This window comes from Sceloporus undulatus, chromosome 2 (assembly GCF_019175285.1).
Source record: "Sceloporus undulatus isolate JIND9_A2432 ecotype Alabama chromosome 2, SceUnd_v1.1, whole genome shotgun sequence".
Classification (NCBI taxonomy): domain Eukaryota; kingdom Metazoa; phylum Chordata; class Lepidosauria; order Squamata; family Phrynosomatidae; genus Sceloporus; species Sceloporus undulatus.
In genome coordinates, this window is record NC_056523.1 from 182876770 (window position 1) to 182900986 (window position 24217).

The 24217-nt window shown below is 41.7% G+C and overlaps 1 protein-coding gene across 2 annotated transcripts in view; it reads right to left on the minus strand.

The window, feature by feature from the left end:
- Window positions 1-465: 465 nt before the first annotated feature.
- Window positions 466-24217, minus strand: part of RAPGEF3 (Rap guanine nucleotide exchange factor 3) — a 68303-nt gene continuing 44551 nt past the window's right edge. The window contains exons 16-28 of one of the 2 annotated variants that reach the window (XM_042448015.1): window positions 23678-23717; window positions 21916-21997; window positions 20778-20924; window positions 16275-16372; window positions 13854-13979; window positions 13025-13206; window positions 10889-10979; window positions 8917-8964; window positions 7188-7275; window positions 5848-5912; window positions 5219-5273; window positions 4363-4434; window positions 466-2335 (exon numbers count right to left, since the gene is read on the minus strand). In XM_042448015.1, the coding sequence (XP_042303949.1) occupies window positions 2217-2335; window positions 4363-4434; window positions 5219-5273; window positions 5848-5912; window positions 7188-7275; window positions 8917-8964; window positions 10889-10979; window positions 13025-13206; window positions 13854-13979; window positions 16275-16372; window positions 20778-20924; window positions 21916-21997; window positions 23678-23717 (1213 nt within the window). In that variant the 3' untranslated portion in view covers window positions 466-2216. Of the gene's footprint in view, window positions 2336-4362; window positions 4435-5218; window positions 5274-5847; window positions 5913-7187; window positions 7276-8916; window positions 8968-10888; window positions 10980-13024; window positions 13207-13853; window positions 13980-16274; window positions 16373-20777; window positions 20925-21915; window positions 21998-23677; window positions 23718-24217 lie in introns of both variants that reach the window. The other variant, XM_042448014.1, reaches the window with a different exon arrangement.

The following is a 24217-nucleotide window of genomic DNA, read 5'->3' on the forward strand; positions in this document are numbered from 1 at the left end:
TAGGTAAGCACTGTGTGCAGGGAGGCAAAGATGAACATATTTGCAGCATGCTATCACCAAGAAAACCCTTAGATGAGATGAGACAGTTAAAATGAAACAAAAGGAAGAACTAGTGCACAGAGAGGTAGAGAGAAACAAATCTACAAGACCTAAGCAGAGTAGTGGACGATAGGAGGACTTGTAGATGTTTTATCCACAGAGTTGGGGCTGACTCGAGGGCAGTTAACAACAACAAAAGTGGGCCCCTGATGGCCCCCTAGGGGTCTTATGTTCCCACTGCTTACACAGTTGCCCAGCCTTGTTCTAATATATTATGTACATTATGTAATTATGAACATTGGTAATTATGGCAACCAAATCAGAACCAGAATCTCTCTTCCTCTGGATTAATCTGTGGGCCCAAGTGTTAGAACTCAGATTGGTGGGCAATGAATTTGAATCTCACTTTCACTGGGAGTGGTTGAAGAATTTATTTGGTTTCTTTCTTTGAGAATAAATTATACAAATGCACAAATATCTTCATACATAGGATGGGATGACCATGATTTTTTTTAATGCACCTAATGAGGAAGAACAGAACATGGATAGATTCATATACACAGGAAAATGGCTTTTGAGTGCTTACTTCTTCAAACTCTGGTCTGGAACCCTCTCTAGTTTTGTGATGCTAACAGGATTGTCCACTTTTTTTTGAGCTAGAGACATTCTCTACCTTGAACATCTACATAACTGGAAGGTACAAAATGGTTTGTCAATGCTAACAATAGATGTATCTATTGAATTTGACCAGTGAAGATGTGTGAGGATTTCATTCATTTTGATTTTTTTAAAATAAGAAGTTGCCAAAATGCACACACATTTTTTAAAGGGGGTACAAAGAACTTGAGATCAACAAAAGTCATAGATTCGTCTCTCCCCATCTATCACTGCCCAGGATTTTGCAAGAAGATACAAAAGAGAACATTGTCTTCAGACCATCATCGGATCTGTGCTGCTTCTTCCTGGTGGGTTAAAGAATAGCCGAGAGATATAAGCAGGAAACCAGACACTACAACCCAAATTCTGTGAGTGATTTACACAAATATAAATAATAATAATAAATCATTTATTTGTAGCCTGCTTTTCCTGGGTAGATCAAAGCAGGTTCCCAGTGGCTTGGCAGCCAGCCATTTCCTGATAAATATGGCTTTCACTGACACCTTCCCACCCTATCATCACAACATCTGCAGTGACCTTATTTCTGCTCCCACTGCCTGTTCTATTTCCTGCTCAACTGGGAAAGTTATGTTTCATAGACAATCAAAAGTCAAAGTAACATGGAAAGTAGTCACCTGGTCAAATCAAAGGTGGCCCAACCATTAGGCAAAGTGAGGCAACTGCCCCAGGTAGCAGATAAGGAGGGCGGCAATGGTAGCCTTGCTGTTCTTCCTGGATCTTCAGCTGTTCCCCTGTTTTGTGTTGTATATGCCTCATAACCTTGTCCTGCCTGCCTCCCCTCCTTTAAAATATCTGGCTGCTTCAGAAGAGGTGGAGGATGCTGCCTGATCATCAGCATGGAATTCAGACCCAAACACCAGTCCAATGGAGTCTGTGCATGGCATGGGACTCCTCTCATTTGTTCTAGTCAGTAAAATGCCTTGGGCTGACCCTGGGTGTAATCAGCCTCTACCTGAAAGATACTCCCAGATGTTTCCTTCCACACCTGAACTACAATGACCATCAAAAGGTAGAACAAGGGCATTGATCAGAAAGTTACAGTCCACCAGACATAGCAATACATGTCTTGTCACATGCTTTTGTTTTTAAACCACACTTCTGTTGAACACTGATAAGTAAGAATTAGAAACTTTTGTCTCCTTCACTATAAGGCAGCCAAAAGTGTTCTATAAAGCAACTTAAAAAACAAAACAAAACAAAAAACAAAAAACAAAACTCCAACTGGATATTTTTCAGCTTCCAAAAGCATCAGGGGTAGCAGCAGGCACCTCCTTCCTCTGACCTAGGCACAGCTGGCACACACTCTGCTGGCTCCAGGATGGAGATCAAAGGCACCACCAGGGGAACGATGAACTCTCCTCTTGGTTCAGGATCTTGGCTCCCGTTGCTTAGTCTTAAATGGCAGGGCTAATGCGCGATGATGTGCCCTTCCTAGCAGTTCTTGCCCTTGTTGGACAATATATACATCTCATGTCCTATAGGCTGTGTTTCTTATAGGATCAGGATTCGAGGTCTCGTGAGAGCTGCAGAAGTTCCTTCTGATTGTCAATCACTCTCAGGTGCTGGAGGTATGCCCAGGTAGCAGCTGGGCTCCGAGTACTGAGGGACTGCTCTGAACCTGAAAGGAAAGCAATACAGTGTCATGCATCTGAGGAAGTACACCAAGTCTACAAAAGCTTATGCAACAATATCCTTAATTCACCCAGGCCTGAAATAGATGAGCAAAAAGGTGTGCAGATGACGCAAGCCCCCAGATCAGTCAGAAGCCACACCATGGCTGGCTAATGTGGCCCAAAGCAGACCGCAAAAGGAGTGAGGAAAAAACGCTCCTTGCCAGCAGTGCATTCCAGACCATAGCAGCAGCCAGCCTTGGGACCATGGCATCCAGTTGCCATGATCCTGTGTCGATCGGGGGTTGACTTGGGCTGGAGTGGCTCCTGGCCACTCCAAGCTGCTGGTCCATTCGACACACACACACACACACTCAGTCTAAAAGGTGCTACAAGATCCCTTTGCATAGTGTCAATTAAGGATGGTCTCAGGCCTACATTTAAATAAATATAAACAAATAAAACAGATCCCATGGAAATGAGAAAGGGGGTATAATCTGATATTAAGGGCAAACATTCCTCAACCTGATGTGAAAGCAACCTTCAAAAATTTATTAAGATGTGCAGAACGCTTTCATAAGTCTTCAGATCTTATGAAAGATGGAGAAAGAGATTTGACAATGTTTGGCCAATCCCTGAGAAAACAGTCAGAAGCTGAGGTTTATGCATCTGAATAGGATTTCTATTGGGGATGGGCTCAGTGGATCTGCAGACTTCTTAACCTTTCCTGTTGCGAGAAAGTAATTTTTTCAGAACTTATTTTTTAAAAAGTTTTTATTCTGGTCACATATTTCTAATTTTGAGGAGAACAATGTACTCAGGATTTTGGGTACACTGCCTTGACAAGTGAAGTAGTTCAGGTTCTTGGAGTTGAGGAAGCAATTCCTGCACTGGCAGGCAATTCATAGGGATTTGAGGAGTTTCCAGTTGAAAAATCACAACAAAATTGACCCATTCTTTCTTAAAAATTGGGCAATCTTGAGGGTTCAGGGGGCTTCCGAGGGAGAATTAGTGATACTAAGGGCCACATGGGGATTGCAGGCTGCATTTTGACCATCCCTGATCTAATCCAAGCTACACAGTGGCAGGCAACCAAAAGCCATATATACCGTATTTTCAGGCGTATAAGATGACTTTTGAACCCTTTTAAATCTTGTGAAAAGTTGGGGGTTGTCTTATATGCCACGTATAAGGAGGCCGGAAGGCAGCTCCGTGGGCCGGCGCGCGCCCGCCCAACGCCGGCCTTCTGAGGCCTCCTCCTGCCTTCCAGGGGTAGTCTTGTACGGTGAGTATATAGCCAAGTCTATATTTTTGTTTGAATAGTTGGGGGGGGGTCGTCTTATATGCCCCGTCGCCTTATACACTGGAAAATACGGTAAGTATAACCTCCAACTGCCCTGATTTGGCAGGGACAATCCAAGTTAATCCTCTACATTCCACTTTTCCAAATGTTTTTAAAATGTCCTAGTAGTTTATCACTCTTCCACCCACTGTCTCCCTTACTACAGTTGTTGCAAAGTGAGTGCAAAAAGCAGAGAGGAGATGGAACTTGCCATTCCCAGAAGGCTCAGGCAAAGGGAAACCACTGCAGCCTCTCCTAGCTTGTCTGCCCTTCCCAATTAATAACATTTACCATCTTGACCACACACTGCTGTGGCTTGGCCACAGATGGCCCAGTTTTCATCTGTGAAATGTTGGAGGGTATGTGTTAGCTGACATAAGCTGTCTGAGGTTTCAGGTATGAGCCTTTCTCAGTTCTACCAGGAACCGAACAAGAAACTATCTGCATGCAAAGCTTGTGGTCTACTACACTGTTGCTGTATTTGTATTTTATAACAAACAATCCCTCCCTCAAACAACTGACAATATCTGGATCACAAGGTGGCCACAAAGAAAAACCTGGAATGCAATGTTTTCCTAAGAAGGTTGTGAGGCATCTCCATAGGAAGGGAGTGAAAAACACCTGCAACTCCAGAGAAAAGGTCTAGTGTGCAAGCAACATTTACTCTATACCTTCCCTGCTTCATAGACTTACAGGTGGAGGCACGCATAGCTCGAGCTTCTTCTAGGAGGTGCTGGGGACGATTCCTCAAAGGTGACAGTGGAACTGAAAGGGAAGGGAGGAAATGGAGAAGAAGTAGAAACACCAAGTTACACACTTGCTTAATGCCAAAGCCCTGCTTTCTGTCACTAATAGGGCCACTTTTTCATTTGCTCCCTGAGTGCCATCGCTGGCTTCCTCTGTGCTTTTTACCATGGTCTGCTTTGTCTGCAGCCAGGTAAAGTGTTGCAATATAAGAACCCTTGAAAAGTTTCAAATCAGGGGAATTCTTTATCTCACTTCTGACCCATATGAGCCCTGAAAGGAATTTTCAGCAAACCCTCTTCAAATCTTCAGGGTCTTTTGTGTGTGTGTGTGCGTGTATAAAATTACCGGTCCAGAAACTTGAATATGTGGTAAGCTAGAAATTCTAATACCTATCCAAAAGAATCTCAAACAGGTAGTGAGACATAATTGTATTCTCTGGAATATGTGATCGTTTTGGTTGCTCTGGAATTTTTATCTCTCTGAGGATGTTACATAAAGAGCCAATGTGATGTAGTGGTTTGAGCACTGACACTACAATTCTGGAGACCAGAGTTCGAATGCCCGCTCGGCCATGGAAACCCACTGGGCAAGTCACATTCTCTCAGTTTCAGAGGAAGGCAAAATCCAACCCACTCTTAACAAATCTTGCCAAGAAAACCCTGTGGTAAGTCAAAAACAATTTTAAGACACACAATATCAATTGAGGGTCTTGCAATAGTCATTAGGCTAGACCGTTGTACATAGCTATAGCTTTATTCTAACACTACCCCCACAGCCTGGCTTCCCACTTCTTCACACTCACGGTTGGGGTGATTCCGGCAATGATGTACCAAACGAACAGCTTTGGCTATCATGCGCTGTATGGAACAGACATGGATTTACATTAGACTCACTCCCTCAGAGTGATGTACATCTTTGCATATGTTGTTCATACATACAATCATGAATAATTTCATTTCTTTCCTCCCCACTGGATGAAATTATGAGACCTCTGTGCATTTTCTATTATTTTTTGCATACTGAGAAATTTTTGTGCAAAAAAATGGCATTGTGCACTTTTCTACAGAAAATTGTATATTTTGTGCAAATGCCGTTTTCTCAACATAAAGAATGAAAATATTTTGTGTAAATATTTTGGAAAAAAAAGGCTCAAAATGTAAAAAAAACAAACACAATCTTGTGGAACTTGACTAAACCTGCAAGTATCCTTTAGATGACTACTTCCTCCTCAATTTTTCTCCATATTAATCCATCTATGGGCCAAAAAACAAACAAACAAAATCCAGGTCAAGTTCTCCATGCTGAAAGTGCATGAATACCTCCCAAAACTCCTCAATACCAAAGGGGCAACTTCCTTTGGACATAGAAACAGTCAATTTCTCTAACTCTTGTTCCTTCCTTGCTTCTCCTACTATGAATTCTCTGACTCACCAGCTTCTCAAAGTTGACGAGGTTCTCCACTGATGTGCGGTTTCCCTCATGGATGAAGGTCATGTCTGCAAAGTCAAGGTGAGTCAACTCATTACCTATTACAGACAACCAATTATGCCCAAGATATTTTACTTCTTGTGGCAAACTACAAGACGGCAGTCCTGTTCCTTGTACAAAAGCCATCAAATTGGTGGTTGAATTTTTCTTCAATATTGGTGGAAGGAGAATCTCCTCTTCCCGGCCCAAAGGAAGCAGATTAGCTTAGGAGTTGCATGTCAGGCCCCACAGCATACATCTTTTTCAACTTTGCTGCCACCTAGCAGCAGCTGCTCTCTGAGGCATCTTCAGATGACCTCCTGATTGGGTTGTACCTCTTTAGTTCATGCACCCTTGGGTCTGAGTTAAAAACTTGGTTTAAATATTGTAACATTTTCATAAGGCAATCTCCAAAGTGTACTCTGGATCAACATCTCCTAGTGATCTCCTAGAGTCTCCCGATGCCCACCCATGTTCCCTAAAGTCACATACCTTGGATCACTGAAATAGGCATGAAACATTTCAAATCACAAAGCTTAAGTAAATCACACTTGAGAACCCTCATCTTTGGCTGAACTATTTTAAATTATGCATGTTCTATAAATTCAGAGCACTGAGATCACCAGTGAAAAAGTGTATGCGCTCATGCAAGCCTAGGGCCAATCACTGGCATCAATTTACTGTATATACTCAACTATAATTCGACCTCATGTATAAGTCGAGGGCAGGTTTTGAGGGCAAAATTTTTATATGACCTATGGATAGCTCAAGGATAAAACCTAGGGGCATGTAACAAAGGATGAAGCAAAGGAAAACAATTCCAAAGAACTTACAAAATTCCAACAGGCATAACTGTTTGTGCTCATCCTAAAGGCTGGATGGATGAGAGAGTATGGGGGCATTAGTGCTTCCAGGACAGATTACACTCTTGCTTTTCACCAGGAAATTATTCCTTTTTTAAAAACAAGAGTTAAAAGTATAATACAGTTGGCCTTCCATTTTCGTGGGGGATCCGTTCCAGACACCCTGCGAAAACAGAGGCTCATGCATATTCAAGCCTCATAGGCAGCTCAGGCATATGCGCGGGGTGAGCATACCATTGCAAATAGCGGAGGTCACCCCTCTGTGGATATTTGAGGGTGTGGATCCCAGATCCGCGAGTTAGGAGAGGAGACTGTACTTACATTGACCCATGGATACGTCAATTCAGGGTTTTCAAGTCCATTTTTTCACTAAAATTTCTAGACTTATACAAGAGTAGATACACAAATTCCTTAAGGATATTAAGAAACAAATCATTGTACCTTTAAGAAGGAGGGGCATAAAGGGGATGATGGGTGGAGTCAGTTTGGCCATGGCCAGCCTATAGATCCGGTGATTCCAAGATGGGTCCTAGAGATAAGGAAGAAAAATTATCACTAGAACATTTGCAGCTGATTGCACAAGAGATTACTGCATGCATGTAACCTCTTCCCTACTCAAACCATCCAAAGCTTTTCCAGTATAGGAGAGCCTAGCTCCTACTAATACCAGATCAACTGGTAAACTGGAGTCCTGACTGTCCAGTTTCAGACTGCAGGTGAAGGGTTGTTGTTGTTAACTGCATTCAAGTCAACTTTGACCCATGGTGACCCTCCAAGCCACCCTGTCTTCAACTGCCCTGCTCATCTCCTGCAGATTCAGGACTATGGCTTCTCTGATTGAATATATGCATTTGGAATGCAGTCTTCCTCTTTTCCCATTGCCCTCAACTTTACCAAGCATTATAATCTTTTCTAGTGAGTCCTTTCTTCTCATGATTTGACCAAAATATGACAACCTCAGTTTAGTCACCATTGTTTCTAGGGACAGTTTGGGCCTGATTTGTTCTAGTATCCATTTATTTCTCTTTTTAGCTGCCCAGAACTCTTCTTCAGCATCACATTTCAAATGCGTTGATTCCCCCCCCCCCCCAATCAGCATTCTTCTCTTTCCTGCTTTCACAACAATACCTAAAAATGAGAAATATGATGACACAGATAATTCCAACTTTCGTATTTAACAGTCTATCTTCAGGATCTTGTCTAAGTGAAGTGTAACATGATGGAACACTCCACTACCCCCAAAAGTGATGCCTTATTCACAGAAAATTATAATATCATGAAAAGGACAAGCTCGAATTCTTTCTCCAAACATCTAGCTTTGGAGTGTGAATTCTATTTTGTAGCCTGCAATGGTACACTCCACAAATGGCTATAATACGTCACCTGCAGTTTGAACGGCACGCTTGGCACATTTGAGACTAAAGGCTAAACCATGGGGACATGTGAATAGCACTCAGTTCCTTTTTTAAAAAAAAAATCCCAAATAGCTTTATTGACATATTCCTACTTATCAGAATGAGTAGAGGGAGTGAGCCTCTGCAAGGATATCCTATCTCAGCAAAGAAAATTGGGAATGGGCTTCGTTCTCCATTGTGAATGTAGCATGAACTTTAAAAGTGTTATCCAAGGTGAACCTATTCAAGGGTAAGGTTAGCTCCTTTAAAATCTGGAGTGAAAGAAAATAACTATGTCTCTTCTTTTTCTTTTAGTTTATAATCATCAAATGGAATGAGACTTTGTTGAGTTGTTTCTATTATTTGTTGTTGTTTGCCAGCATGGGATCGTTAATTCCAGATTAAAGTTGACACCTGGGTCTGTATAAAATAAGTTTAAGATTCTGAAGATATTAATTAAGATTATATTGAGAGCTTGTAAAGTGTATATATATTTTTAGGAGTGTCACAGCTACAGCTGAGGAAGGTAATCTGTGTGAGTGATTTTGTATATTGATGTACTATATGTTATGTTTTATTGATTTCTTAATAACATTTTAAAAAAATAAAATAAAATCTGGAGTGGATACCCCACACCACTGAGATAGAAGCCACCAGCCACCATTGCAGTAAAAAAAATGGTCAACAACTTAGTGAATCAGTATTGGTGCACAAAATGAAAGAAAAAAGAAAATGGTGTTTCAAACCATACCAAAGTCATACAAACCCACACTCACCAGCATTCGTTCCATGCTGCCATACAACTTTCGCGTCTTGTGTGGAAGCTTCTAGGGAATGAAAGAGTGGGAAAACTTGTTCAAAAATTGCTAACAAATTAGTACAGAAAATCAAGGCAGGTTCATACATGTACAGTGTGTTATCTGATGAGCATATGGTGCTTTGCATGCATGAAAACACTTTGATGCATCAAATCCAAGCACAGAACTTTGAGGTTTTCTCATGTATCTCAAATAAAACATCTTCTCATGCAGTACTCCTGTTCATGTCAGTCATCCAATGAAGAGAAAGCAGAATAACTGGAATAATAACCCCGTTTTTAGACACATCTTTTGCTGTGTTAAATACTAATGAGCAAAACCTGATTGTAAGTCTCAAATATAACAACTCAATTAAACAAATGGGATTTATGAATTCTCATTCATTCACTTGGGTTTGTTCTAGCTGGGACTAACAGTGGAATTAAGGCTACATCTACAGTGCAGAACAGGTGCAGTTTGACACTGTTTTAGCTATCATGGCTCCATGCTTTGGAATTCTGAGATTCATAGTTTTGTGATATATTTAGCCTTCTCTTCAGAGAGCTGCGGTGCCACAACAAACTACAAATCCCAAGATTCTGTAGCGCTGAGGTATGACAGTTATCGTGGTGTCAAACTGTATTATTTGCAGTGTGGTGGCAGCAGCAGCCCTAATAATAATAATAATAATAATAATAATTCAACATATTTAATTATCACAGTCCTGCTCAGTGACTACAATAAAGACTGAGAATGAAATTTTGAATGATCACATTCACACATGGAAAATAGCTCTTTCTATGAGGTCGACATTACCTCAAGGCTAACAAGAAGAATAGGGTTTAGGTTCCTCATCACAGCAGCCCACTTCACAAAGCCCAGCTACCATGACCCTTAACGGTCCAGACTGAGCTTGGTTTACATCAGCGTGTGATCACTTACTCATCCATTTGTTTCAACATATCTTCCAAGTGGGGGCTACCACTTCCCTCACTCTTGAACTCTGAAGGGACATTCTTCAGGATGTGGTGAGCCACAGACTGACAGCAAGTTGAAATACGTGACTAATTCATTACATTCTGATGTCGTTTTGGGTTGAGTCACTGCATCAAATATAAATGAATCCTCTAATAAACAGAGGCCTTGAAGGTGCCAACAGTAATGCTACTCTATATTTGGCATCCTTTTCACAAATTATAAGTGGTCACATAAACCTTAGTGGAGAAGGTCACAATCACTGATTCCCAAAAACATCTTGCCCAAATGAGAGAGTATTAAAATGACCCTCTCACTGACTTCTCCAGGTCTATTCTGATTTCTTCTTGCCCTCTTAACCCATCATCCTTCCAGGGCTAGTCTGAGACATTCTGGTTTCTGAGGTACAGGAGAAGATGGTGGTATCCTCCTTTGTTCCATACAATGAAGCCAGCTGGACTGGAAAGCAAATCTCTCTCCACCATATAGGACAACAGGCTAGTTTAAGGGTTTTAGGTTAGGCTGTGTCACACACACTCTAGCTCTGTTCTCTAAGAATGGGTAATAACTAGAAGAGATGGTTGCAGACCTAGCAATGTCTCACCTGAGGTAGTAGCCTCCCTCTGCCTAAAAGAACCACCAATCTTGTTAATCACCCAGAATGTCTTAGACATGTTAGAAGGTTCTTTGGTCCCTTTTCATGTTCACCTCATTCCTGTGAACCCATTCCTAGAATTACAGTTGGCCAAGATATGAGGTGTAGCTTCTTCTTATACAATTCTTCTCTACACAGTTTCCAACCTTTCCTTTGGTTCAATAGTATTCTATCTCCCCAGAAGGATAAAATTATGCGCTAGAGGTTGGGAGATTTAGCCGATCATTTTTGATCATTTCTTTCAGTGGAATAGCAGCCTTGCAGGCAGCAAGGATTACTTGCACAATTGGTTTTTCCTCCCTCTTAACAGCAGACATGTACCTCCCAGGTCCTCGAGAGGCGGCTGACAGCTGAATGGCTTAGTCCAAACATCACTGCAAAGAAAGTATTCAGGTTCTTTTGGTCCTTTAGGCTGAAGGAGAAGGAAAAAGCAAAACAAAACCAACAGTCAAGCCAAATTGAGAAGTGAGTCAGCTACAAGGCTGAGTCTAAATTGCAGATGATCCCAATACAAAGTTCAGGGCAGGCTATGTTCCTGCAATCCCCTGTGAATCGCTTAGGATCCTTCCTGAGAATATTGTTAATTGAATTCTATTTCATTATTGACTTTTTGTATGTTTTTAACTTTATTATAATTATTTTAATTTGTAAGCCACACTGAGTCCCAGGTTTTTTGGGGGGGTGGGGGGCATAACAATAACAACAACAACAACAACAACAGCACCAGTAATAGAATTGACCTTGATCACTGTCTACTGAGAGATTTATGGAAGATATTTCTTGCTCATGGGCAGTAAATAATCCTATAGCCTGAATATTCCTTACTCAGAATTCTGAAATTCAAAATATTCCAAATCTAAAATTGACCACATGGATGGCTGAGATAGTGACACTTTGCTTCCTGATGGTTCAGTGTACAAAAACCTTATTTCATGCACAAAATTATTAAACATTTTACATATGAAATTATCTTCAGGCTATGTTTACAAGGTGTATATGAAACATTAATGAATGTCACAGTTAGACTTGGGTTCCATCTCCAACAAACTTCATTATGTATATGCAAATATTCAAAAATTAAAATTAAAACATAAAACAATAAATTCACATTCATAAATTCACATTCCCCGATGCTCCTTGGAGCCCTGGTGGCGCAGTGGTTAAATGCCTGTACTGCAGCTATTCACTCAAAACCACAAGGTTGCGAGTTCAAGACCAGCAAAAGGGCCCAAGCTCGGCTCAGGCTTGCATCCTTCTGAGGTCGCTAAAATGAGTACCCAGACTGTTGGGGGCAAATTAGCTTACTTGCTAATTAGCTTACTTGCTGTTCACCGCTATGATCTTTGGAATAGCGGTATATAAATAAAACAAATTATTATTAATTATTAATTTATATATGACTCCCCCCTATATGTACAGCATTACCAAGCACATTTAGCTGGCCTGGATTTGATTTATGGTTTTAATCTGCATTCTGAAATGTTTTTATTGAAGTTTTATTTATGTATTGCAATTTTTATCCTGTATTTTGTATTTGATATTGCAATTTTTACCTGTATACCGCTATGATCAACACGGAATAGCGGTTTATAAATAAACTTATTATTAAAACACTTCTAGTCCCAAGGACTTTGGATACAGGAGATTCAACCTGCAATGCTGTTATTCAAGTGAAGGCTGTCTTGCTCCATTTATGTCTTTGTGTCTTTATACAGTACAGTTTCCTTAGTTTCAGCAACTAAGGGGCTGTGCAAGCCACCTCTTTTAGAGCCAGATTGAGGACGCAGCAACCACACGCCGCGGCCCCAATCTGGCCTTTCTGTGGCGCAAAAAGGAGCTGCAAAAGGCGGCTCATTTTTGTGCCCTGGAAAGGGTGCCGTAGCCACCGCACTGCAGCTTTATGGAGCTCCTTTGGTGCTGTGTCATCTAAACACAGCATCAGAGGAGCACTGTGATGCTGTGCGCCATGTGGTGTGGTGCGCAGCATCATACCACCATGGGACCAAAGACATGTTGTGTGTTATGTGGACGCTACACCCCAACTCTACCCCCATACCAGCCTTAATGGCTGGTTTGCACAGGACCCAAGACAGCTTGGGGCATACAGTCCGCCCTCACCATACACGGGGGATCTGTTCCGGACCCCCTGCGCATGGGGAAAAGAGCGTATGCTCAAGCCCCATTAAAATAATGGGGTGCACGCTCACAACGTGGCACAGGTACGTGTCCCATTATTTCTTCCGGGGCTTGTCTTCCACATAAGCTCAAAGCCCACCTATGGGAAGAGCCAACTGTACTTATCTCATATTGACTTTCAGACTGAGTCAGTATTTGCACCTGGGCCCAGTTGGTGGACCCCAAAGTTCTTTGCTAAAAAAACAAAGAAGGTCTCACAAGCTTGAAGTCTCTTCTGCCCATGGCCCAGAAGTGCACCACCTAGCTATGTGGTGTACTTACTGTGCTGCCATCTTTATGAATTTCCGGAGCAGCTGTGCCCTCTTGATAATATCCGGACAAAGGCAAAGCTCAGTGGTGACCCAGAACTGCAGCTCATTGAAACGACGCAGGAAGCGCTCCAGGTTGGCTGTCGTTGCATTGGGAAACTTCTGTAGCCCAAAAATGTAGTAGACCAGCTCCACCTTAAAAAATACAACAGCCGGGAGAGTCTCCGCTGAACTCCAACCTTAAAAACACAAGGCCACTTGGCTCAGCTCCACCTTAACACATGCAGACTAAGCAGAGCTTGGAAGTAACTGGCTACAAATTACAAGTTACTTGCAATCAATACCTTTTTGCAGTAACTAGGGATTAAGTCAGTCACACTTCTATTGTACCACAACAGGGAACAGCTTCATTTCTTCATAATGCTACCTTAACTGATTTAGTTATGTGTATATAGTTATGAGGTGTGTATGACTTCATCCACCCTGTTTCATTTGCGTATTTTAAATTACTTCTGAATGACATGACAGCATAACAGTTTTAAAACATTGTATCCATGACAGTAACTAGCTACCCTTTGGGCTTTTAAATTTAAATGGTAACTAATTACTTTTTAAAAAGTAGCTTTCCTAGTTCTCAGCCTAACAATCAAGAGATTTCAGCTCTTCTCCACTTTATCTACCCAAGGCAATTGCCAGAAACCTCTGTTCATTGCCAAGGTCATGTGTATCAATACTGTCAAATTAGGAGAACACGTTCTCCTAATTCTTTGCAACAGATGCTATTTACTAATGGAAACCTCTGTAGCCCAAAAATGTAGCAGAATGGACTGGAATGCCCTTACCTGATGGATGCTTTTGAAGAGGTTCCAGTCATGCTCAGTGAGTTGGTTGGCCAGGTCTTTGGAACTGATGAAATCTAAGATTTCTGAGGAACCCACAGAGGGGCCAAGCTGCTCAGGGTGGGGGGCCTGGGCAAAGGGGAGAAGAAGGAAGTGCTCATATCATCACACAAGTGTCAAGTCCCATCCACCCAGCTTCATTTCTATACTGCTTCATACTGAACTAGCACTCCCTAAGCAGTTTACTAAGTGTAAGCTAATTGCCCCCAACAATCTGTGTACTCATTTTAGCGACCTCCTCGGAAGGATGCAAGCTTGAGTCGAGCTTGGGCCCTTTTGCTGGTATTGAACTTGGAACCTTGTGGTTTTGAATGAGTGACTGCAGTACAGGCATTTAACCACTGTGCTGCCAGGCCTAGATCATTCCAAGCTTAGATCACAACATGGCTATAGATGTACTAGTTCCACCACAGGTAGGTCACATGTCTATCCTACAAGCTTAAGTCAAATTTGAATTGCCTCATTGTCCACTCCTCCTAGTGCTCTGGAAAGTTTCAGTTTAAAGTCTCAAGGGAGCTCCGTCATCCTTATCTTTGTTGTTGTGGTGTGTCTTCAAGTTGTTTCCAATTTATAGGTTCCCTAAGATCATGACATTTTCTTGGCAAAATTTATTCAGAGGGGTTTTTTCCCTTTGTCTTTTTCTGGAGTTGAGAGAATGTGATTTGCCCAAGCTCACCTAATTGGCTTCCATGGCCAAACTATGTATTGCTATGTATTTTATATGTATTATCCTACTAGAGAGGCCCCCTCCCCACCATCTTTCCCTTCTCCTTTTGTGTCATGTCTTTTTAGATTGTAAGCCCGAGGGCAGGGAACCGTCCAATTAAAAAGATTGTATGTACAGTGCTGTGTAAATTTACAGCGCTTTATAAATAAAGCTATAATAATAATAATAATAATAATAATAATAATAATAATAATAATAATACAGGGATTCCAACCATGTGGTGTGGTGTGCGGCATTATGTTGCCATAGGGCCAGAGTCGGGCCGTACTCTGTTCTCTAGAGTTGTAGTTCTTCCTTATCACAAAACTGAAATTTCCAATATCCTTAGCAGGAAGGCATAATAGTTAAAACAGAATCATATTTTCTTCAGCTGGGCTACTGTGGGCAAAACAGGGCCATTCCACCACACCTGGTTGGAAGGCCACATTCATAAAGGCTCCTTGTCTTAACTGTTGTCACCAGCAACCACTACAGGAGACTATAGAAGAAGGATATTAGATTTTCCTTCTTTTTCCACGCCTCATCCTGTTTTCATTTTACATCAAGTCTTTAAAGACTGGAGGTACTCTATATTCTTACAGTGAGCACTAAGATTCCACATTAACTGCTTCCATCCTATGGAATCCTGGGGCTTGTACTTTGGTCAGATGCAACAGAGGAGAATTCTCTGGCTGAGGATTGTAAATGTCCCTCCCCTAAACTCCCAATTCCAGGATATGATAGGATGTTGTCATGGCAATTAAAGTGGAATCATAGCAGTTATGTAATGTGAAAGGGCTCCTTGACACAGATGAGCTGACAGCCCACTATATAGATGCTGCCCTATAATACAGAAATTTCAGAATGCCCATCCTTAATTGCAGTTGTTGTGGTGGTGTGTCTTCAAGTCATTTCTGACTTATGTTACCCTAATGTGAACCTACCACAGGGTTTTCTTGGCAAGATTTGTTCTGTGGGTGTTTGCCTTTGAATTTGCCTTCTTCTGAGGGTGAAACAGTATCACTTGCCTAAGGTCACCCAGTGGGTTTCCATGGCAGCGTGGGGATTCAAACCTTGGTTTCCAGAGCCACAGTTCAATGCTCAGACCACTGCACCTTGTTCACAGTGCAGTACCTATATTAAAATCATCCAGAATCTGAGGCCTCACTTCTCTTTCTGTGTGTCTTTCTAGCAAACATAATCCCTTTGACAAAGGTCTGCAACAGTGTGAACATCAGGACACAGGGGAAGCCTGTGCTCCAAATGTGGGAGTGGGGGCATCTCACTCTAAAATGGTGTGGAAAGTCTCTTCCATGTGTACCATGAACAGGTACTAGCAGGAGATATTTCTAGAAGTTGTATCAGAGGGGCAGTGTGAGGATGCTTATTAACACAAAAACTCTTCAAAAGTCTCCTTTCCATGAACTGGGATGACTGGTAAATCTGTAACTGCAGAGAAAGTGAATCCATACTCGATTTTACAGCTGTTTAGTTGTACAGGACCTCTCATGGTGCCAAACCTCTGTCAGCAATAGACTCCAGTACCTGGATGGGTCCCATAAAGCTTGTGGGAGGAACAGCTGTAAAATCATGTGTTCCCCTCACCGATAGATCCATCAGCCACACCTGCTGTAAATCTGTACAGAACAAATACTTACCAGTGTGTGAAGTTCTTGAGCAGTGACAGCAAAGAGTCTCTCATTCAGTCCCAATGATGTAAACACTCCAAAAGCTTCCATGGGCAATACCTCTTTATCTGCCGATGAAAGATACGAGGATAAGGGAAATGGCTGTTCCCACAAAGGCCACAGGGGGTAGTACTTCTTAAGGTAACAATTTCAGACTCTCTGTTGTGTGCCTTCAAATCACTCCCAAATTATGGCAACCCCATTATGAGGTTTTCTTGGCAAGATTTGTTCAGAGGGGTTTTAACTTTGCCTTCCTCTGAGGCTGAGTGATCGTGACTTGCCTACATTTCCCCCAGTGGGCTTTCATGGCCAAACAGGGATTTGAACCTTGGTTGCGAGAGTTCAACACTTTTGGCCATGTCTAACCTCCTAGTTCACAGATGCACAATCTGTCTATGCTAGCTAGGGATTATGGGAGTTACAATCCAGCACCATCCAAAGGGTAATGTGTTTTCTGTCCCTACTCTAGTCCATTTTCACTGACAAGCATCACCTATGTCCTCACTATATGTTAGATTATGTGAGTTTAAGGATGAAAGTAGATGCACTATTTACAAAGCAAACACCAGTTTGGAAACACCCTTTCTACATGTAGAACAAACATATTTTGTCTTCATTAGGGTCTTTCTTGCTTTCTATTTATTTTAAATTTATTTTCAACCAGTAAGTCACAGAATTTATAACATAACACTCCACAACTTTAAAGTCAATTGGATGGAGCCAGTTTGGCAGCATTGTAACATCACTAAGACACCTCTCCTCAAATCCGCAGAGCAGTTTTGCATTTAAAAAATTAACAATGGAAACTATGAACATACACATAGATAAATTTCAGGAGTGGCATTTTAGTTGTGTTTAAAAGGAAGTCTGCCCATCCAAAGTGTGTGTGTGTGTGTGTGGAGCCAGTTGACTCAGATTTCAACTTATTAGAATGCTAGTGGGGGAAGAAAGAGTAAATCTTTGCAGGCCAGTGTAGAATGTGGGACTGGACACATTATATAGCGGAATGTATTACAATATACTTTATTTTGGAAAGAAGAGCTGTTTATAAGGGCCAGAATAAGGGGGAGATATGGCTAAGGAAATCGAAAATATTAATAGAACAAGGAAGTAAGGATGAGGGGTACAAGGAGGTGAATCAGACAATTACAATGATGTTCCACATAAAAGGAAATGGACATTAATGATTATGAGACCATTCCAGAGGGAGGGGGAGAAGGGTATTGGGGGTATTATATGGCTATAATTTAAGTAATTTAGTGTATATTAATAACAGTGAAATAGAAATATATATTGTAATAAAAGTTACTATTTTAAAAAAAGAATGTTGGGACTTTAGAAATCTAGGGTCATGTCCCTACTCAGCTGTGAAACACATTTGGAGATGTTTGGGCATCCTCTCCCTCCCTCCCTCCTTCTCTCATTCTCTCTCCCTCTCCCAGTCCCTCATAGCCTTTCTCATAGAGCTGTTGGGAGGATAAAGCCAGGAGAAAGGCCCTATAGCTACCTTTAGTTCATTAAGGGAAGAGGGGATATCAGTGAAACTACCAGATGAAAATAAAACATGAGATCACACCAAGCCCTCCAGTAGCGACTGGCCCCGCTTGTCTTAGTTGTTCAGGGCTCCCATGTCTGTGGGAAGATAAGTCTTGTCTGGGTTTTATTTTGAGGACTAGTACCCTGGAAAGCTTCTTTAAAATTCAGGCTAGAACCTGGACCAGACTGACCATCCCACTGACATGGGCACCACCAGTTACTACTGCAACCAGTGCCTTGCACCTATAGGACACCATGAACGTCTCTTGCAAAATCATAGAACAGAAGCATAGAATCATCGGCGTTTGAAGCTCAACATGTCCAAGACAGAGCTTCTTGTCTTTCCTCCTAAGCCCAACCTTCAACACTCCTTTTCTGTCTCTGTGGACAACATTTCCATTCAACCAGTCCAGCAAGCCCGCAGTCTTGGCTTTATCTTTGACTCTTCTCTGTCGTGTATCCCTCAGATCCAGACCACAGCCAAGGCTTGTAGATTCTTTTTGTACAATATTGCCAAAATCCGACCATATCTCTCCGCCTCTACTGCCAAGATCCTGGTCCATGCCCTAGTGATCTCACGACTTGATTACTGTAATGTCCTCCTGGCTGGGCTTCCTTTTTCTCATCTCTGTCCTTTAATCTCTGTCCAGCATTCAGCTGCACGCATTATCACTTCCACCCACCGCTCTGACCACATCTCTCCTGTGTTGGCATCCCTTCACTGGCTCCCTCTCCCTTTCCGCATTCAGTATAAGCTCCTGCTGTCGACATTCAAAGCCCTCCATGGACTGGCCCCTCCTTACTTATCAGACCTTCTTTCTCCTCACCTTCCCACTCGGGCACTCCGTTCTGGTAGTCAAGGGTTCCTGTCTCAGCCCAGGATTTCCTCTGCCCCATCCCGGATTCGCCCCTTTTCACTTGCTGCCCCTCACTCCTGGAACCTTCTTCCTCCACAAGCAAGAGCCATCACTTCATTAACCAGCTTCAAAACGGAGTTGAAAACCATCCTATTCAGAGAAGCCTTCCCAGGCATCGCATAATTGTCGCTTACTATCTGATGTTCTGTTGTTGGCTGTTTATCGATCCATTTCCTGTATTGCTATGTACTGTATATGCATTATCCTACTTGTGAGTATGTATTTTCCCTGGATAATGATTAACCTTCCATTTTGAAGCCATGCCCTCCCTTCAGTCCATCTGCCTTGGTCCAGGCCTCGGAGGTTGAGAGGAACTGCTGGACCTCTTACCCTTTCCCGTCACCACTCCCTTCTCCTTCTGTGTCATGTCTTTTTAGATTGTAAGCCTGAGGGCAGGGAACCATCTAACTAAAAGGATTGCATGTACAGCGCTGTGTAAATTTACAGCGCTTCATAAATAAAGGTTAATAATAATAATAATAATAATCTTAAGAGTCCAACTCCATAGCATGCAGGCATGTACAACTAAAGCACTCCTTAAAGATGCCCATCCAAACTCTGCTTAAAGACCTCCAAAGATGAAGAGTCCACCAGCCTCTGAGGGAACTTATTCCATTGTTATATACCTCTTACACTTTAAAAAAATCTTTTTAATGTTTACATGGAATCTTTTTTCTTGTAATGTGAATCCAAGCAACACTGGATTCAGGACTGGCACTAGGTTGGGTGGGGCATCTCCCAGATGAGGTTGATAGCAGAGTCTGATAGCAAAAAAAGCCCAAACTCCTCACTGGATGGTGAAGGCACAGCCTGTTGAGGGAGCAAAGCCTTTCACCCAGGTTGAGAAAGTAGCTCCCCTACACTCAGCTCATTGGTCTATGCAAAAGCCAGAAGAAGTCACCAAAACAACAATGGAGCCCGTACACACTGCTCCTTGGCACTCACCACCATTTTAATTCAATCCACAAGGCCTCTGGGTTCCAGCCAGACTGGACCTCTGGAGCACATGCCTGCCCCAAGGAGAAGCAAGAGGTGGGTAGACAGGGTGGGTAAACAGTGTGAAAGTTTTGGGTTGTCAGCAAATGCTTGGCAAAGCTGGTCCCTAACTCCAGGTCTGTATAGACTGCACAAGACAGAAATGTTTGCATGGTAGCTGTGATGATCTCCTGTGGTCCAAGCAGCCAAACAGCAGCCCTGTCTTGGCCCTTAGTCCCAGCAGACCTTTAAATTCCCTTGAAACACTCTGCCATCACCCAGTGAATTTATAATGGATTTCCCTTAACAAACACTGGGATTTATTAAGGATTTCAGTTCTTCTTGCTGATCTATTCAAGCATCATCCGAGATAACACATGTCAAGGAGTGTCAAGTAGCAGATACTTTTTAAGGAATTATTTATCATAAGTAACAAATTAGAACCAAAAAATATAATTCATGCAAGATCTTAAGGAACTTGCAGGTTCAATATTTGTAATGATAGAATATTCATTTCATACAAGCTATAATAAACATAATAAAAAACCTAAACGTTCTACTCTGATATATTCCTACTTCAAAACCCACTAACTCCTAAGACTCACTCTCTAACTGTTCCTCTCCATCTTTCACTGACAGTCTCTCCAACCAACTGTCACTTGGACTCAGAAGCCTTATATACCCTTCTGAGAGAAGCTTCCAGAAAAACCCTTGATCCTGCTCACTGATTGGCCAAGTGAGCCTTTTGTAAACTGTGATATCACTCTTTATTTGCATATACATCCCACTGGCTTAACCCTTTACTGCCTAAAGAAGTCTTCAAATGACTGGAGGCCTAGTCATTACAAGTAGCCTTTTCCTGCTTTTAAAAATAGAGGTCTTGGGAAAAGGGCTGTCACAGTTTTGTCTACTGTGGTGTTTGGTGCCATCTTCTGGAGGAGTTTGCAGTTCCTTCAACCAGCATCTCTGTGTAATTTCTGCTGGGATGGCAAGTAGCTTTTAGTCATGCAGGTTACCTGAGGGTGATAATGTCTGGTGCACTTACCCCCTGCTGAATTGACCTTCACCAGGATCCAGTCTTTGCTCCAGCCATGACTGTCTGTCAATGATGAGAGAACTTCCTGCACTGATGCATTCACCTGGAGCAGTGCTGTGAGGCAGGAACAGTCTGGCCTGTAGATGTCATACATTACTATACAGGGAAAGGAAAGGAATGGAATGGAGATGGAGATAAGTATCACTTTGAAGGAGAGTACATGCTTTATGTGTACATATAAGGTCTCCAGTTCAATCTCTTCTTGTTTTTTTTTCTGTGCCTTCAAGTGATTTCCAATTTACAGTGACCTGAAGACATCACTATTGTAGGGTTTTCTTGGCAAGATTTGTTCAGAGGGCACTTGTCATTGCCTTCCTCTGAGTCTGAGAGAGTGTGATTTGCCCAAGGTTATTCACTGGATTTCCAGGGCTGAGTAGTGATTCAAAGTCAAATCACTATACCATGCTGGCTCTTATCCATCTAGATCAGTGGCCCCAAACTGTGCCATTTAAGGGATTTTGGACCTCAGTTCCTAGAATCTCAGACTATTGGCCAACATTGTTGAAGTTTCTGGGAGCTGAAGTCCAAAATTTCCTAAAAGGCAAAGTTTGAGGACCACTAACTATAATTTAAAATCTTCTTGCCAATTTGTCTGTCTGTTATGCTGTAAAATCTACATGTTTGAAAAGAGCCAACAGAACTGATTTGGGATTTAATGGGACCGAAAGAAAGACAATAATAAGGTTTTGGACCTGACCCGCCAGATACTACAGTTGTGTCCTGAACAAATTTCAGTTTTCTGTATTTTTTCTGTATTTATTTATTTATTGCTCTAGAATGTACATTTATGTACCAGTTTTGACCAAACTCAATATTCACACTCAGGTTGACTTTCCAACTTAGGTTGCAACCAATCAGCAAACTCTAGCTTTTTCAGAAAATTGGTTTCTGGTTCATTTTGCATGGAACTCTGGGGAAACAAATTGAAGAACTACAAGTGCTCCAATTCAATTTTTGTTTCTTTCCAGTCATAAATGAAGCCATTAATATCAGCCTAGGCAAATTTCCTAGTTTCTTATATTTCCAATGAAAGCACTGTTGGACAGGTAGTTTTGGTCTGTGAGCAAGAAAACAATAATGCATTTACCTTTGTCTTTCGCTCGGATGGTGTAGCTGCTGTTCAGGAATGGCTCCTCCTGTCTGGCAAACCAGTCCACCACATTTCGTGCCTGGGAATGAGAAAAGAAAGGAGAGGGTTTTTTTTGTTTTTGTTTTGTAATGGAATAAATAAATAAAGGAATGTGTGTTTCAAAGAGAAATTTGCAAATGTGTATGTAATGCCCTGGGAAATGCTAGAAGTTAGAGCAGTGGTACATAAAACAGAATTTCTAGTGCTCACTTTGCAAAATGCATTCTGCTTCCTCACATAATGGAGGAGGGATACTAAAGCATCGCTCCTTCCCATTATCTGAGGAAGAAGAATGCATTTTTCAATGTGAGCATATACAAGCAAATATTTTTTAATGGATGTAATTGAGGCAGTTTGTAGTATGCTCATATGCAAACATTTGAGTTTCTGAGTGCATGTCATAAGTACCCAAACTTTTGGTGGCATGTCAGATTGTGACTTCTTGTTTGGTTTTCAGCTTCATGTTGGCCAGTGGTAAACTGGGTGGAGGGCATGGGGGCAAAAATTGCACCCTATGTTCTCTGTAGTTGCCTACCCTGTTGTAGACCCTGCTCTAGACCCTGTTCAAGAATCTGTGTAAATTTAATAGATTCTGAGCTGCAGGCGATCTTGATGAACATCTTTTTTAGACTCACAGGGTCTAGAACAGGGGTAGCAACTGCAGAGAACATAGGGGGCAATTTTTGCCCCCCTGACCCCCCCCCCAGCTCACCACTGGTCACCATGAAGCTGAAAATGAAACCAGAAGTGACTTTCAGGACATTACAACTCAAGTCCTGATCTCCCAGCAAATGTGTCAGTTAAAAATAAAGAAACAAACTGGTTTCAGAAAAGTCATTATCACACATCTTGTCAGTCAAGAGACTGGGGCTGCTTCTTCCATCACAATCTTTTCAGCACTCCCCCTTAAGCCTGACTCCCTTCCCTATGCTCTGTCCAACATGCCTTTCAGGTTTTTACATTTTTATTTTCTCTTTTTCACACATTTCGAGATCTGCTAATATGATTTAAGTTTTTGCGGGGGTGGAGTGGGGGGAAGGAGGCAATCAGCCTGTTTGTGAACAGTGATGGAGACATTTCACAGCTGAGGACTAGTGCGAATGGAAGGTCATTGATGAGTTTCCCCCTTCAATAAAAAGGGACACAATAGTAATATCCTGGGGACACAACAGCCAAAATATCACCAAAGCCACTCTATAGATTTGCCTTAGAGTTGTCATAAGTCAGAAATGATTTGAAGGCACACAACAACAACAATCATGGTTTAAAAGCCACATGTAGTAATCTCCTCAGCAATCTTCTGGGGTTTGGGCCACATGAGGCTAATTTTTGAGGAGGAAGTATTGGGGGGTGGGCAGGAATCACACCAATAGTACTCATTGTTTTGAGAAATGACATGAAAAATATCCAAATTTGCTTAATATTTAAAAGAGAAGAAATCTGGATTCTTTCTTCTAGCGTGGAGAGGAATGTAGTAACATCCCCCTCCACACACACACACCTCGCTCATCTATTTGACTGTCTCCCTGAATTCTGGCTTAATTCTATTCAAAATTCTATTCAAAAGTATTTCAACAGGAGAAGAGAAACTTTTAAAAACATAAACAATTATGCCAGATTAAGCATACACATCCATTTCATCTTAACTACTGCAACTGAATAACTTAAAGAGAATTAATCAAAAGTACTGGAGAACCTTTAGTTAAAGCCTTTTATTTACCTGAAGTTTTGGTGATGCATTGTTGCTGCCATTTTCTAAGCTGTGAAAAAGGAGAAAGCACAGATGAGTCCACTATACATCTTAATAGCTGTTTAGGTTGGTTTAGATCTTACATGAAGTATATGCTCATGACATACACGGGAAATATACTCTGGATTAAAGCAGCGAATCATACCTATCACACGACTAAAATCGTAGAAATGACATAGCTGGAAGAACAACTCCAGGATCTTCCAAACATCAGATTCCAGAAGTTGACCCACAGAAGGAATGACTACCCAGATGTCCCATAGAATACACCTAGTTTTTCTTCAGTCTTTATCTGAACTCTCACCCCTTAAATCAAAGTGTGAAATGCCTTGTTATCTATACCTAAACGCACTAGATTCCATCTGATCTTGGAAACTAAGCAGGTTAACTGTGGTTAGTGATGGGATGGAGAACTGCAAAAAAAAAAAAATACCAAATGCTGTTTTTCCAACCCTGAATTAAATGATTTATAGTGAGAAAATTTGGCATTATGTGATTAACTGTGCATGG